Source organism: Sus scrofa, chromosome 15 (genome assembly GCF_054392235.1).
Source record: "Sus scrofa isolate SSC_HxYL_T2T_F1_AM1 chromosome 15, Sscrofa_HxYL_maternal_Yorkshire_Landrace_v2.0, whole genome shotgun sequence".
Classification (NCBI taxonomy): Eukaryota; Metazoa; Chordata; class Mammalia; order Artiodactyla; family Suidae; genus Sus; species Sus scrofa.
In genome coordinates this window covers 125,953,458-125,971,262 of record NC_139397.1, presented here as the reverse complement: position 1 = coordinate 125,971,262, position 17,805 = coordinate 125,953,458, and the positions used below count along the sequence as shown (strand labels likewise).

The 17,805-nt window shown below is 37.9% G+C and overlaps 1 protein-coding gene across 2 annotated transcripts in view; it reads right to left on the bottom strand.

Annotated features, from left to right (window-relative positions):
• Positions 1-7,307: 7,307 nt before the first annotated feature.
• The window catches only part of PTH2R (parathyroid hormone 2 receptor), an 89,652-nt gene continuing 79,154 nt past the window's right edge, over positions 7,308-17,805 (bottom strand). For both annotated transcript variants that reach the window (XM_005672143.4, XM_084998764.1), the window contains 4 exons: positions 14,369-14,463; positions 12,770-12,908; positions 11,021-11,062; positions 7,308-9,754 (listed from right to left, as the gene is read on the bottom strand). In XM_005672143.4, coding sequence (XP_005672200.3) covers positions 9,359-9,754; positions 11,021-11,062; positions 12,770-12,908; positions 14,369-14,463 — 672 coding nt within the window. In that variant the 3' untranslated portion in view covers positions 7,308-9,358. The remainder of the gene's footprint in view (positions 9,755-11,020; positions 11,063-12,769; positions 12,909-14,368; positions 14,464-17,805) is intronic.

The window sequence follows — 17,805 nt, the reverse complement described above, 5'->3', positions numbered from 1 at the left end:
ACCTGGTGTTTGATGATTATTTCTTAGATATAACACCAAAGGTATGATCCATGAAAGAAATAATTTGTAAGCTGGACTTCACTAAAATTAAAATTTCTATACAGATGGCCAGAAAACACATGAAAAAATGCTCAACATCGCTGATTATAAGAGAAATGCAAATCAAAACTACCATGAGATACCACCTCACACCTGTCAGAATGGCCATCATTAATAAGTCCACAAATAACAAGTGCTGGAGGGGCTGTGGAGAAAAGGGAACCCTCCTCCACTGTTGGTGGGAATGTAAACTGGTACAGCCGCTATGAAGAACAGTTTAGAGATACCTTAGAAACCTATACATAGAACTTCTATATGACCCCACAATCCTACTCTTGGGCATATATCTGGACAAAACTCTACTTAAAAGAGACACATGCACCCGCATGTTCGTTGCAGCACTATTCACAATAGCCAGGACATGGAAACAACCCAAATGTCCATCGACAGATGATTGGATTCGGAAGATATGGTACATATATACAATAGAATACTACTCAGCCATAAAAAAGAATGACGTAATGCCATTTGCAGCAACATGGATGGAACTAGAGACTCTCATACTGAGTGAAATGAGTCAGAAAGACAGAGACAAATACCATACGATATCACTTATAACTGGAATCTAATATCCAGCACAAATGAACATCTCCACAGAAATGAAAATCATGGTCTTGGAGAATAGACTTGTGGCTGCCCGACGGGAGAGGGAGGGAGTGGGAGGGATAGGGAGCTTGGGGTTATCAGATACAACTTAGAATAGATTTACAAGGAGATCCTGCTGAGTAGCATTGAGAACTATGTCTAGGTACTCATATTGCAACAGAACAAAGGGTGGGGAAAAAAATGTATACATGTAAGAGTAACTTGATCCCCATGCTATACAGTGGGAAAAAAATAAATTAAATAAAATTAAAAAATTTAAAATTTCTGTCTATGAAAGATACTGTCAAAAGAATTACAAGACAAGCCATAGACTAGGAGTAAAAATTTGCAAAGATATATTTGATAAAAGACTATTATCCAAAACATACTAAGAACTCAAAAGTTAACAAAAAGAAAACAAATAATCCAATTTTTAAAATGGGTCAAAGACCTTAACAGAACTTTTATCAAAGAAGATATCCAATAAGCATAGTAAAAGATACTCCACATCATATGTCATTGGAGAAATGCAAATTCAAACAATGAGATACCACTACATGCCTATTAGAATGACCAAATTCCATCACACTAAAACATAAAATGCTGGTGGGAATGCAAAATAGTAAAGCCAGGTTGGAAGGCAATTTGGTGACTTCTAACAAAACTAAACATCTTCTTGCCATATCATCCAACAGTCATACTCCTTGGTATTCACCAAAAGGAGCTGAAAACTTAAGTCTATACAGCAACTTACACACAGATGTTTACAGCAGCTCTATTCATAATTGCCAAGTCTTAGAAGCAACCAGGAAGTCCTGTAGTAGGTGAGTGGGTAAATAAACTGTGGTACATTCAGATAATGGAATATTATTCAGTGCTAAAAAAAAATGTTCTATCAAACCATGGAAAGACATGGAGGACCCTTAAATGGATATTAATAGGTGAAAGACGCTAATATGAAAAGGCTATACACGGTATGATTCCAACTATATTGCATTCTAGAAAAGGCAAGATATGGAGACAATAAAAAGCTCAGTGGTACCAGAGTTTGGGGGACAAAGGGTGGCATGAATAAGCAGAGCACAGAGGATTTTGAGGGCAGTGAAACTACTCTGTATCATACCATGATGGTGGATACTTGTCATTATATATTTGTCCAAACCCACAGAATATGCAATACCAAGCATGAAACATACTGTAAACTGTGGACTTTGAGTGGCAATGATACGTCAGTGCAGATGTCTCAGTTGTAGCAAACATATCACTCCTGAGGGGAGGTGTTAATAAAGGGGAGCAAGGATATAGAGGGTATCTCTGTACTTTCTTTTCAGTTCTGCTCTGAACCTAAAACTGCTCTAAAAATTAAGCTTAAAAAAAAAAGAATAAAGGTGAAACACAACATATCTAAATATATGCATTGCTAACACAGTGCTTAAAAAAGAAATTCATGATTTTAAATGTTTCTTAGAAAAGGAGAAAGTTATAAAATGAATAATTAAGTGTCTTCTTTATGAAGTTACCAAAATAGGAACAATTAATCCTAAAATAGAAAGAAGAAAATGATGAAGAGCAGAATTCAATGAAATAAAATGCTGTCAAAAAGAGAGAAAAATCAAGGAATTAAAAACCAGTTCTCTGAAAAGGTTAAAATTTTTGGTAAACTTCTAGCTAGACCAACTAAGAAATAAAGGGAGGAGTTCTCTTTGTGGTTCATCAGTTAAGGACCCCGACTAGGATCCATGAGGATTCAGGTTTGATCCCTGGCCTCACTCATTAGGTCAGGGATCCAACGTTACCATGAGCTGTGGTGTAGGTTGCAGACATGGCTTTCATCCAAGTTGCTGTGGCTGTGGCATAGGCCAGCAGCTGTAGCTCCAATTCGATCCCTAGCCTGGGAATTTCCATATGCTGTGGGTGCGGCCCTAAAAAGCAAGAAAAAGAAAGAAAGAAAGGGAGAACATGCAAATTAGCAATATAAGGAATGAAAGAAGGGACATAACTCAAACATTAAAAGGATAATTAAGGAAATAATTAAGAATGAAGTTGTGCCAATGCATTTTACAGCTTAGATAAATACCTTGAGAGACACAAATGATCAAAGAAATGAATCAAAAAGTAGAAAAGCCAAATTCCCTCATATCAATTTTTTAAATAATTGAATTTATAAAACATTTCCATAAAGAAAACTCCACATTCGGAGGCTTCACCAATGAATTCTACCAAATATGGTTAAGAGAGATATAATTCCATGCTCACACAAAATGTTTTTAAAAACAGAAAAAGAAGGAAGACTTAACTGATTTTTATGGTACCAGTATTGACCCAATACTAGTTCAAAGCTCTTGCGACTTGGTGCTAAGATGCTGAGTCTAGTCCCAGGGAGGCATTTTGGCAGTCCCTTTTCACTGTTCAGGATGTGTGCTGTCTCGGGCTGTAAAACAAACTCTGAATGCTATTTTTGCTTTTTGCCTTTTTTCTTAAAAGCAAAAATTCTCTTCAGATTTCTTCCAGTTAACAAAAACAGATAGGTATTAATGTAGGAGTTTTGTACAGTGAAACGGCACAGAGCGAACTTTGGAAAGGTGAGTAGATACTTGTACCTTCTCTCCATTTCCACTGCACTGGTCGCACTTTAGGCTCATCTCGCCTGTTGCATTGCAGTCACCTCCTAACTGCTTTCTTTCCTCCTATTTAGCTTTTTCTAGTTCCTTCTCAGACAGTTTGAGATAGATTTCAGAAACACACACCTGTTCCCATCCTGCCAGCTCTGCTAGGCATTCCTTCCTCTTTTTAGATTATAGCAAAGGATCAAAGCCCTTCCCAATATTTTCCCTGCCTCCCTCTCCAGCCTCAACTCTTATATCTCCTCCTTCACAGCTTACATCTCATCAGGAAACCCTGGAATCTCCCTGAATGTACCATATCCTCCTACACTTTTATAGCTTTTCAACTGTGGTTTCAATTGCCTGTAACTCTTCTTTCCCCCACTGCTCACTTCCCTTCCTTAGAGATTCTGCTTTATGTCCCAGGAGTCTTCTTTTTATTCTATGCCTGAACCACGTGCCTCCTCTTTGTGCCCTAGGACTATCCTTTCTTAAAACAGTCTTCACTTTTGACTTCTTAAGGGTAGGGATAGAGTCTATTATTTCTGTATCTTAAGCTTATGATTTCTAATCAGAGTCCAGTAGATGCTGATTAAATAAAAGAGCTGACATATCACCATGGCTCAAAACTGGAAATTTCCAAGATGGTAAGGGCATATCCCAAAACTCAATAAAGAAGAAATTCCACATGTTACTTAAGTCCAACTCAGATCAATGAATGTATATATGTATAAAAATGATGATTAAAAGAAACCAACGGAAATTATTTATTACAAAGGAGAATATAAGTACTCTAGATTGCATTATAAAAACCAATACTTTCACAAAAAGAAAATGGCCAAAAGGAAACATTCAGAAGAGTACCTGTTGTGTGCTTGACGATGTCACAGCTAATGTAATAATACTAAGAAATCTGAGCTCCAAGTCTAACCTTTTTCCAACTGTCTTCAGTGTAACAGAAATTCAACTAGAATAAAAGTAGCATTCAAACAATAGGAGAGGCTTTACCAGCAAGGAAATGGTGCCAAAATGACACCTCAAAACCTAAGGCCTCCAGACCACACTTAGCATTTACTATTTTTTACCCAAAGCTTTCAAAAACCTTAAGGTTAGATTATAACTAGAATCACTGCAATTACTGAGTGTCAAAGAGGTAGAAGGTTTGCTATGGGAACAGTTAAAAACAAATACTTAACATTTTTAGATAAAAGCATTCAGTAATTACTAATTGTTCACAAAAGTGGGATTAATAGTTGATATATTTATAAGCCAAAGGATCCTGGTGTGCGATTTGTATTATACTTCAACATATATTAAATCACATCAAATATCTGACATGGAAACGATCAAGTGGAGTTAGGCTATGGTTTTCATACCGATTTCCTAAATTTATTCCTAATTTGCTAAAATGAGATTCCTTAAGACTTTTTATTTTGGCATAGTTTTCTAATTTATAGAAAAGTTGCAAAGATAGTAGAGTTCCAGTACGCCTCCCACCTAACAATGGGTCTCCCCTCTTGTTAACATTTTATATTATCATCGTACACTTGTCAAAACTCAGAAACTAACATTGGCACATTTAGCATTATCCAAACTGAAGACTTTATTTGGATCTTACCAGTTTTGACATTAATTTCCTCTTCCATTCAAGGTGACACACTGCATTTAGTTGTCATATCTCTCTTCCTGCCTCTGACCATGGAGTTTCTCAGTCTATTCTCTTTTCATAACCTTGACAGCCTTGAGGACTACTAGTCAAGTGTGCTGTATCTAGGTTTATCTGTTGTTTTTCTCACAATTAAACTGGAAGTAAAATGAGATTTTTCAGGGAAACAGTACTTGCTTAAGTAGTCCTATTTTAAGGAGTCTTTCACTTTGTGTGTGGGGGAAAAAAAAAAAAAAAAGTCTGTGAAAACTGTCTTGGTTTATTCTGCCCGAAATCAGACCCCAAAACAAAACATAGCAAGATCAAATCACACATTGTCATTTCTGATGCATGTGCAGATTTTGAAGAGTTATGACTTACTGAGGCATTCTTTCCCAGTAACGTTAGCTTTGAAAATGTTTGATGGGAGTTCCCATTGTGGCTCAGCAGGTTAAGAACCCATTGCTATCTCTGTGAGAATGTGAATTCAGTCCCTGGCCTCCCTCAGCTGGTTAAGGATCCGGCATTGCCGTAAGCTCCAGTGTTGATTGCAGATGCAGCTTAGATCCAGTGTTGCTGTGGCTGTGGCGTAGACCCCAGGTGCGGCTCCTATTCCACCCCTAGCCCAAGAACTTTCATATGCCACAGGTATGGCTGAGAAAGGAAAGGAGAGGAGAGGAGAGGAGAGGAGAAGAGAGAAAAAAAGAGAAGATAAAGGGAAAGAGAAAATGTTAGATGTTTTGGTTGTCAGCTGGAAAGAAGTTGAGGGTAGTTTCAGTGGCCCTTAGTTAGCTGAATGGGGGGGCGGCCTTTTACCTGCTCAGGTTGGCGTTTTTCTGAGGCATGGATCTCTGTTGCCATGCTCTGGGGAAGTCAAGATCAGACTCTGGAAATGTCTTTGGTCAGCAAGAATCCTCAGTATGTGCTAGAGAGTGACAGAAAAAAAAATGTTACATACTCAGAGCTTCACTTACTAAATTCATTTTCCGATTTAGCCACTTAAATAATTAATCAATGAGCCACATAAGTTCTCAAGATGAAATTTGGTTTTAGAAGAGATTAGTGATCTAAGTAAGGGCTGAACTAAAATGCTAATAGCATTAAATAAAGAGTCAGTGAGAGATAAGAACTTGTACCATCTTTCCTGGCTCTGCACCATTTATAGATCTTCCATTGCTCTGAGTGATTTTTATAATAGTGAATGAATGGAAACCTAAATAAAAGTTATCTTTAAATGCCATAGAAATGAGTAATTTAAAGATAAAGTTGTTCAAAGTCATTTTTGCAACAATACGTGGGCAAATTTTCCATGGTCTAATGAGACAGCTTTAGGATTTAGATCTTTGTCTCTAGTTAGATATTTGGGGTGAAATTTTTAAAAGAGATTAGATGCAAAAGTTATCTTTTATTCTGATAGTCATGAACTACTGGTCAATAAAAATGCTTTTAACAAAAACTATAATCATGCCATTCTTTCTTTTTACATTCCCATAATTATGGGTAATTCCACAATCAAAATAGTTGAATTCTTTTTTATTTTCTCATTGACGTGACATACTATTAGGTTCTTGATAAAGAAGTTTAAAAAGGGCCACATGAGTGAGAGAACCATCAGAGGTCTTGGAGTCAATCTGACCTGGGTTCAAATCCTGGCTCCACCACTTTGATCAGGAGCAAATCATTTAACTTCTGATTATCATGATTTTTTGAAATGGCAATAACTGCATCAGTAAGTAATGAAGATTATATGACAAAATATACTGGAAAGACTGAACTCAGCTCCTAAAACAAAGCCAGTGTATATAATTTGCTTATCTATGTGTTATTCCTAAATGGCCCATCTGTTCAGCCTAGAACTTCCAGAGAAGAGCAGGTAAGGGATTTACTGAGCAATTGCTTCTCTGTGTGTTTCAGGGAGAGGGTCCATGAGTGGAAGACACAGGAAAAGATTGGAATGCAACTCATTAGACAAAATATTTAATAACTCTTTGGCAATGATGAGAATGTCCTCCTTGGATTGTGAATGAACTCAATCACAGAAATATTTTCACTTCTATTTTAAAATGAAATAATTGCTGGTAAGAGAGTTCTAGTAAAATGGCAATCCTTGGTAACTGCTCAATACTTTACTTGATAAAATCAATGCCCAGGTATAACTTACAGTCCTAGCTGTCTAATTGAATGCAAATATTATCAAAACCTAGGAGAAAAAAATGTGTGTATACAGTTGAGACAAAAAGTCCCTTCATTCCTCGAAGGAGTAATCGTGACTTATTTTTTGTTATGGTCCCAGCACACAGCATAGTATCTGTCCCATAACAGGCTCTAAGTAAAGGTTTGTTCAATTAATGAATGACTAAGCACTAAAAAAAGCCTTGGTGAGTCTGAGGGCTTTATTCATAATTATAATGTAAAGAAATAGTGATCTAGCCTTAGAATTTGGGGGAGGGCTTAGGAAGAATCCTTAATGTTTTCCATATTATCAAAATACATATGTTCTAGTAATTATCATATTGCAACAACCAACCATTTATAATATAATGGGGAAAAATGAAATTTAAACTGAAACAATAATGTAATAAGTGAAACCAAGTATTTGTATGGAATTTTCATTTTACATGATGCTTTCAATATGTGATTTCTCTTATCAGAACATTTCTCTAAGGTAGGCAGATATGATCTTCATTTTAAGGACAGAGAACTTGAACTATAAAGAAAAGTAAGGAATTTATAAAGCCTTGCACACAATTAGCAATGGAACTGAACTTTATCTCAGCCCTTGAGGGTTCTCCTATCAGGAAAACAGCATTAGTATGTGACAATACAGCACTGAATCAAATGAATTAACTATGCACAATGACACCTTTGTAACAGCATGGGGAGGAAATGACCTCTGGATGGCACAGAGGAGGAAGGAAAAAATGAAAATGGGAAGAAGTTCAATGTTTTTCAAGCGGGTAGGTAGGCATCAAAGTCCTTTTTCATCATGACACTATTTGCATACTTAAATCATTCAGCAAAATGAGATGGATCAGCATGACCTATGTCATTTCACCTAAAAACACATTGCTTTTTGATGTTTTCATTTCCTATGCATATTTGGCTCCCTCTTTAGAGGGAAAATTTATAAGGGTCAGAGGCTAGACAATATTACAACAAGAGTTTTTAAAGCACTCTCTACCCAGAAGGAATTCATTGAATTTTTTGGTGAATGAACGACATATATATATAGATGGCATAATGACTAAGAACCATCGAAGTCAGTAGATCTGTGTCTAAAACCATATTCTCTAGATGACTAGCTGTGTGACTTTGTTGCTCCATTTCTGTGAGTCACATGGTCATCTAAAAAGGGGGACAGTGATAAAACTTACTCCATGTTTATGGTGAGGATTAAATAAGTTAATACTTGTAAAACCTAGCAGGATGCTAGGTACCTAACATGCGCTCAATAAATATTTTACTACCACAATATACCGAAATTTCAAGCTCAGTGAAATTCTAGGGATACATGCTGATCTCCACAGATTTAGAGAAGCGATATTTGGTTGAGTCTCAAAAACAATTTAGATGCCGGCAGAATTATTTTAAGAAGTGGCCAAAATGTATTCTTAAAACCTACTTTTAATTTATCCTACATGCTATTTGGAATATGGCAATAGAACATAGAAGAAAAAAGCATAGATGCAGTGTGACTTACCATCATGACAAATGATTACAAACAAAATCAGTTTGCAGACATAAGCTCACTGACTAAGAAAATCCTGTGATATATAAAGGTTTACAGAAGAGTGAAGACTTGAGATTCAGCTGGTCACAGAGGGGACATTCAAAAGGAGGAATGTGTGCAGTATTTTTTGAGTAATTTTCCTTTTTCCTAGAAAGAAACAAGTTTCTCACACATTAATTATTTTAACAAAGTCCAGCCAACTTATTTTCCAGTATGTACTAGTTCCAAAATCTTTAATTTTCAGTGTACATTTTCAGACCCTAATTGCTCTGATGCACAGGCGAAATGACTGCAATGACAAAAGTGCCTTACAGTGAGAACAAGAATAATAATTTGTTTAAAGAAAAATGATGCATCTTAAGTGACCTCTATCATACGTAGAGCAATACTTATGAGAGAAAACTAGAGCCAAGCAGCAGAAGTGTTTTTCTACCAAAAGGAGAACAATAAATATCACAGAGAAAGTACCATACATCAATTCCAAAGAGAATGTGATGCCAAAATAAGGTAATAAATTACTCCACTGACACATCTGCTTTGTGGTTTTAGTTATTTACAGGAGCCAACTGATGGAGCCTGAAAACTCTGCACACTTGAGCCCTGAATGTTCAGCTTTGGGGCTCAAGCAGAGGGATGCTGACCAAGTTCCTCCACCACCACCAGAGAGGCGAGTTCTTTAAAGACACAGACGCCAATTCACAGGGCATCCTCCGTCTCTCCTTTGCCTCCTTCAGGGTCCAGGTTAAAGTCTAATCGCCGGGAAGATTCCTCCATTGGAATCTCATCTCCCTGCCTCCCGTTACTTTCCTGGGCCTCCTCATGGATCAAGTGTGGCAGGCAGTCCTGCTCTGAGTTACTCCAGACGTAGCCAGGTAAAGTCACATGGCTGTCCGGCTGGGGGCCAGCCGTCTTGGCCGCTTTGCCAGAGATCAGCACCGAGCGCGTGCTGGCCGCCATCTGCGACTGGCTGCTGGTGCTGTGAGTCAGGGTGGTGAGCACGGAGCCGTATCTGTGGCCGCCGCATGGGGGCGTCCTTTTCCAGTCCACAGAGAGATTCCACCGACTCCACATCTTCTTTACCTCAGACTGAACCTAAACCACAAGAACCACATCAGGAACCATCAGGCACGCTGCTGCAACCTTTTTAGATTCATGTCTGCCCTAATTTCAAGGATAGTAATAATCACTAAGGTTCCACTGTGTGCCAGAGACTTTACATAGGCAATACCCTTGAACAGCGCAGGAGTAAGGGGTGCCTCCTGCATGCACCGGAAAATCCCATGACTTCACAGTTGGCCCTCTGTATCTGGGCTTCCACATCGGTGGATTCAGCCAATCCCAGATGTTATGGTACTGCAGTGCGTATTTAGTGAAAAAAAATCTTCATATATGTCGTAGACTGTGGAAGCCCAAACCTGTGTTGTTCAAGGGTCAACTGTATATTCTCTCCAATCTCCAAAAGCCTTCCTGAGAGGTGTTATTACTGAAGATGAGCAAACTGAGGCTTAGAGAGTGGCAAAGGGATTAGTCCAAGGTTAATACCTTAATAGAAGTTGAAATGCAGCCAATACAAATATCTGACTTATAGGAGAGGAAAAAGAGGACTCCAGGTTAAGGGAGAAAAAGGGATAAATAATGCCTGCTGAGGCTGTGGAATGTAATTGTAATACCCATCACACTGCATAGGCATAATGAAGGACGGAAAATGTGAAAAGGATCAGACAATGAAAGGCAGGCGCTGCAAGGGCATTCTTAGTAGCGTGGAACTCTTGTTTCCATTCTTGCTACTGAAGATTCAACTCTACTGCTATTTCAACTTTCCAGAAGGGACCTTCTTTGAAAGTTCCATGAGAAGCAGTGGAACCCTGGTAAGCTGATGTCACCAGAAAAAAAGTCCCATTATTTCTCTCCAGCCAACTCCTAAATGAACTAAAATTGTCCCCATCACCATTGTGTAGTTTTAAAAAATGTCAAAATGTTCTAATGGAGTATTCCCAGGGAAAGTATATTTGAGTTTCTTATAGACCTTGAAATTAAAGATAAGTTTAAAGATAATTGTCTGGACTATGAAGTTCACTGTCCTTTCAAGTATCCATTGCATTCTAATAAATTGTTTTCTTGACCTCAAGGTTGGCAACTGAATTGACATTGAAAAGTATTGGAAAAGAAAGACCTTAGTTTGTTACAGCAATTCTTGCTTTCTCAAAATAATTTAGGTTGAAAATATCTCCCATCTCCCTACTCATTCTGTCCTACAACCCCTAAGATCCTAAAGAGATTCAGGTTACATTGTGATGGCCATTTATAGGCTTATTCAGAGCTAGACATGCAGGAGGTCCAGGGTTCCTTCAAACTTACCTCTCCATTGCCGTAGCAGTAGATGATGGACACAAAGAAACCCTGAGAAGACAACAGAATGTTTTAATTTATTTAATTATGAAGCGCACAGCACTAAAGTATCTTGTGCCAAACTGCATAAGTTGAAAAATTGGGGTTTTTTTTTCAAATGACTCCTCCTGAAAAGTATACAAATTTTCCTCTCCTAATATTTCCAAATCCTTAAATATAGGGTTTGGAAATTGTCTGAGATCTCTCCTTTGTATCAACTGAAGCAAATAACTGAATAAAACACTCCGACATGCACAAAGAACTATTTTGAACTACATTCATTTCATGTGTTACCACTCAAGGATCACAGAACATCCCCTAGTTCGTAAGTGAAATTTACACACTATGAATGCTAGAAACTACAGACATAGGGTATTACATGGTAAAAACAAAAAGAAATCTTTTTCTCACTCATTCAAAAACATTTATTGCAGGACACGACAGACGGAAACAATTTAATCAAGATAGACAAGGTCCCTGTTCTTAGAGCTTACATTCTAGAAGGAAATACAAAAGGATAAAATATAAACAAACAGCCACAGGAGAAAAATCTAAAATGATAAGATAAAGCCTATGCAGGCAAGACAAATGGTATTGGAAGAGAAAAATGGATACCATCTATCAAAGGGGGAAGTCAATGAAGACCTCTCTGAAGGGGTGATAATGATGCCGGTTTGAATGAGAAGAAGCCAGGCCATGTGACTAGTAGAGGGAAGATTATTCCAGGCAAAGGGAACAGCCAGGAATGAGTTGGAGTGGGAATGAGCTTGAGAAACAGAAATTGTAGAAGCATTAGTGTGGCTCACACTTAGTGGGCAGGGGGAACATGGTGTGAGGTGAGGTCACGGTTGGGCAGGATCCCTGCCACATAGGGCTGTGCACACCAGGAAACAGAATTTGGATTTTATTCTGACTGCAATGAGAAGCCTCTGGCTACTTTTGGCAGATAAGTGACATGGTCAGATTTAGTTGTAAGATTCTTCAGACTATTGCATGGAGAGTAGATTGGAGGCAGGAGATGAGTAGCAAGTGAGTAGCAGGAAGAAGAATTAGGAGGTATCCTACCCAACCACGTGAGGCATGATGGGAATCATAGGTTTTTTTGTATTGGTTTTGGGTTTTTTTTTTTTCTTTTTACGGTCACACCCAAGGCATATGGAAGTTGCCAGGCCAGAGGTCAAATTGGAGCTATAACTGCTGGTTCTGAGTGGAGTCTGCGACCTGCACCACAGCTCACAGCAACACCAGATCCTTAACCCACTGGATGCTAGTCAGATTCGTTTTCACTTAGCCACAATGGGAACTCCAGGAATCATGTTTTCAAATGAGATCAAATGTGTGGATTGTGTGGAAGCAAAAGCTCTGCCTCCTTTTTGTCTCCCTTTCCCTTTTTCCTCTCCCCTGCTTATCCCTTCTTTTGCTTCCATGTACTTCTCACACACACACACACATACACACACACACACTCGCTCTGTATATTTATACTTTACAACAGCATGCTTTCTCGTCTCAAGGCCCAGGCTTATCTGTGGAGACAGGTCCTGCTGCAGTCAGAGGTTAACCTGACCTTTGCAGGATGGAAAAGCCTACACACCAGAGAACAGCCCCTTTTCTGGCGCTTGGGAAACAGATGCCTGAAAGCCAGAAAGCAGGGCAGAGAAATAAGGTTTGTGGGGGGACAGAAATATAGGAATCAAATTACTCAATGGTGCTCTCTACCTGAAAGGAGTTGAAAAAGAGCTCACAGTGCATCCGGATCTCCCACCCAAGCCCAGCAAAGGAGTGGGGCAGGCACACAAACACGATGTAATGCACTCCAAAGACCAGCACCAGCACCAGTGTTGATTTGGCAAGTTTCCTGGAAGGGAATGGAATCCTTTTAATTAATCAACTTGGAGTGCCTTTCAGTAGAGACAGCCTGAGCCAGGGCTGCCACTTCCCCATCTCATGGGATCCCACTGTTTCTATTAGTTTTCCTCTTCCTCCCTATTCTTCCTGTCACTTCTCTTCTAAATCAGGTAGTTTATTTTCACTTGCCATGATTATTATCCCCTAAATCTCACGAATCTCATTTCCATTCTTCTTGCTTAAATACCATTTTCATAAAATTGTAAAATTCCTTTTTTTTTTTTCTTCTGTCCTAAGTCTTCTTTAACTTCTGTGTTTGAGACTTGAAACTGTCTTTACTTTCGTAGGCAGTTTCTTGGCTTTTTTGTTCATCTCAGAATCAACCACTCCCTGGTCTCTTCTTACACTTGGATCTTCATTTATCATTTCATATTTTCTCATGAGCTACATGGGGTCAACACCTTTTGCCTTCCCTAAATATTCCCTGTCACACACTCTATCTCAAGTTATCTATAGTTCTAGGTTTGCTTGTTATGTTTGTTTTTCGCCAACTAAACAAATTGACTTTATTTCCTATAATGCCTCTTCATATACATTTTCCTGTGTATTTAGAGGAATCCCAGTTTCCAATATAATGAACTGACTCTGACATGGTTCCAATGATCCCCACCTCCTGATAGTTCCATCCTTGCTAATCCTCTCAACTTGAGTGTGGGCAGGACCTGGAACTTCAATCTAACCCGTCCATTATGGCAAAGATAGCAGGATGCCACTTCTGTGACTATGTTGCCTAAGATTGTAACATTGTTTACTAGCAGATGCTCTCCCTTGTTTGGTTCAGTGAAGCAAGTTGCCACATTGTGAGATGATCTACTGAGAGATGGTTAGGAGCGAGGTGGCATCTGGCCAATAGCCAGCAAGAACTTGAATCCTGCCCACAATCGTGGGAGGTTAAGAGTGGGTTCTTCCTCAGTCCAACCAACTGACATCTCAATTACATCCTTGTAAGAGACATAGAAGCAGAGGATTTGATAGAAATTTTGATATAAATTTTCAGATATTTTTTAGATATGTGATAGAAACAATACAGCAAATCCACATTCTTGCTTTTTTTTCAGTTATGACATATTATTTCAGGAATGCAGATAAAATTGCCTGCCAAGATCACCAATGAGAGATTTTCTGGAAGGTTACATAGTTTATGGTAAAGCCCTGACTGCTAAGAACAGATTAAAAAAAAATATATATATATATATATATATTTAGAATTTAAGCACATTAAGAAGATTTGTTATTTCTATTTTCCTAAAATACATACACTTTTCTGATAAATAGCACATTCAAACCAAGCAAAAATACTCATTCACAAATTTAATCTCTCAGAGACATTTCAGACCAATCGATATCTGTTATTTATTCTACATAGTTAGCCAAAATATTTCCTCTGATTGATGTCTGTCTTGGAATTACCTGTATTGTTTTCTTGTGTCATGCCCAACTGCATTGGTCTCCCAAATTTTGGTAGCCAGAACTCTAACTGTATTCAGAAACAGAATAAAATTCAGCTGGAAAAAAAAAAAAACAGATAATATTACAAAGAATTAAGTTAGTCTTCAAGTTGTTTGTAAAAATTTACATAAATTAAACAACTTTGTATTCAAAGACTGAAAATTACCTATAGTGATTCTAGATGTGCCCTTATAAAAACACAAAGAGATAAAAAATGTTTTCAACAATGCTAGAAACTAGAAATACCAAAGGATGATCTGCCAGAATCCACAAGGGATTTGCAAACCAAATTTCATATGAAGCTCTGTGACAGACTGGCCACATAAAGGATAATAGTTATTATATAAATGTAACTAACTGTCCCTTTTGAATTGAATTCCCAACTTCTGTATCTATTTTAGAGAGAAGAATAGGGTTGTTTGGGGGATGCTGTCTCTCTTAGGACCTTTGAAAAGTGTTGGGTGAAGCATATAAGATTTTTTTTTTAAGAGCCAGGTAAGATACTGTTGAATTTGACAGGTTAGAGGTGTGGGAAGGATCAGAGAAAATCAAATTCTAGCTTTCAGGAGACTAAGGGGTGGGTACCCGTATGAGAAGCCATTTTATGTCCAGGGGCCTCACAGATCAGTGAAGAGGTCTGAAATGAAGAAGGAAAGATCACCATGTCAGGGATCATAGGAATGTAGAAGCCTGAAGCCCTTGTGTCCTTTCATCTAGTGAGATGTCTACAGTCTAGAAAGTGCTAGTACTTAGGAATAATGGAAATGTGGATTGCCAGAAGTGGGTTTGTGTTAATGCCAAAGCAATAGCCCCATCAACTCTGCATTCCTGGGAATAATTTGTCTTTCAGAGTTTTCAGTCACTTCTGGAATCTAGAGATTTTGGTTTACTGGGGGATTTACATGCCCCATTCCCTAATCCAGGTGATCATTTGCATCAGCCCTTAACCTCCACCACCTTTTTTGCCATCCTACCACTGACTACCCCATGGACATCTCTTACCAATTTCATAACTTCCTACAAGAACTGGGGGCTGGGTCTTGAGCCCTGTACCCTAGAGGGAGGACAGAGCTGTGCTGTGAAATTGTGAAAGGATGTTTTCAGGCTAATAAGAGCCGCTAGTTATTGAACACTCTCTAATTTAAATGCTCACATAAAAATGGGACAGGCATTTTTATTATGCCCATTCATTATGAATGAATGAAGAAACTCCAGCTCAAAATGATTAACTGATTTGACCTGGGCTACCCAGCTATCAGCAGGAATTTCAACCAGGTCTATGTGAGTCTATATTGTGAATTCTTAAGCACTATCTTAGTTTTTCAATTAAATTTAATTTTTTAATATATTGAGATAACATTGGTTCATAACACTACTTTTTTTTTTTTTTTTTTTTTTTTTTTTTTACTTTTTAGGGCTGCGCCTGCAGCATATGGAAGTTCCCAGGCTGGGATCAAATTGTAGGTACCGACGCTGGTCTACGCCACAGCCATAGCAACTCGGGATCAGAGCTGCATCTGTGACTTATACCACAGCTGAGAGCAATGCCAGGTCCTTAATCCACTGAGCAAGGCCAGGGATCAAACTTGCATCCTCATAGATCCTAGTGGGTTTCATTAACCACTGAGCCACAAAGGGAATTCCAACATTATGTGCTTCACGTCTACAACATTATATTTTGGTTTCTGTATATACTACAGCATGCCCTCCACCAAAAGTTAGTTTCCATCCATTCCCTTTACCCATTTGGTCCTCCCCACTCCCTTCCTCTCTGATAAACACTCTGTTCTCTGTATCTGGGTGTTTGTTTTTATTTAGTTTAGTTTGTTAATTTATTTTGTTTGGGGGACTATTGTTTTTATATTCCACATATAAGTGAAATCATACAATATTTGCTTTTCTCCATCTGACTTACTTCAGTTAGCATAATACCCTCAGGGTCCATTGATGTTGTCACAAATGGCAAGATTTCACCTTTTTACGGCTGAATAATATTCCACTGTATGGAATATATACATACATATCAATGTGTATTTAGATGATAGATAGATAGATAGATAGATAGATAGATAGATAGATAAATGTTAGAGATATCACATCTTCTATATCCATTCATCTATCAATGGGCGCTTAGGTTGTTTCCATATCTTGGCTATTGTAAAAAATGTTGTGATGAATATAGGGGTACATGTATCTTTTCAAATTAATGTCTTTGCATTCTTTGAATTCCCAGAAGTGGATTAGCTGGATCATATGGTATTTCTATTAATTTTCTGAGCAATCGCCATACTGTTTTCCACAGTACCAATTCACATTCCCACAGACAGTGTGTTTGAGTCCCCTTTTCTCCATATCCTCTCCAACTCATTTCTTGTCTTTTTGATAATAGACATTCTAATGAGCATAGACTGATATCTCATTGTGGTTTTGATTTGCATTTCCTTAATAATTAGTGATATTGAACATCTTTTTATGTGTTTGTTGGCCATATGTATGTGTATTCAGCTCCTCTATCCATTTTTTTAATCAGTTGTTTTTTTGTTGTTGAATCATGCAAGGTCTTTATGTATTTTGGATATTAATCCCATTGTTGGATATATCATTTGCAAATATCTTCTCCTATTTTGTCAGTTGTCTTTTTTGCTGCTGCTGATTTCCTTTGCTGTGCACAAGCTTTTTAGTTTGATGTAGTCATGTTTGTTTATTTTTGCTTTTGTTTCCCTTGCTTGAGGAGACAGATCCAGAAAGATATTGCTAAGACCAATGCTAAGAGCATACTGCATATGTTTTCTTCTAGGAGTTTATGGTTTTGAGTCTGATTTTCAAACTCATCCATTTTGAGTTGGTTTTTGTGTGCTGTGTGAGATATTTGTCCTTTTTTTTTTTTTTTTTTTTCCATGTGGCTGTCCAGTTTCCCCAATGTCATTTATTGAAGAGACTATCATTTCTCCATTTATGTTCTTTGCTCTTCTGTTGTAAATTAACTGTCCATACATATGTGAGTTTATTGCTGGTCTCTCAGTTCTGTTCCATTTATCTATCTGTCTTTTTCTGCCAAAGCCATGCTTGAAATTGTTTGAAATCAGAGACTGTGACATCCTCAGCTTTGTTCTTTTCCCTCTGGATTTCTTTGGCCATTTGGGAGTCTTTTATGGCTCTATACAAATTTTTGGATTTTTATGTTCTCATTCTCTGAACAATGTCCATGGGATTTTGATGGGGATTGCACTGACTGTATATTGCTTTAGGTAATATAGACATTTTAATAATGTTAATTCTTCCAGTCTGTGAGCACAGAATATTTTTCTGTTTCTTTGTGTAGTCCTCAGTTTCTTTCAGCTTGTCTTATAGTTTTCAGTTTACACATTTTTCTCTCTCCTTGGATAAATTTATTCCTA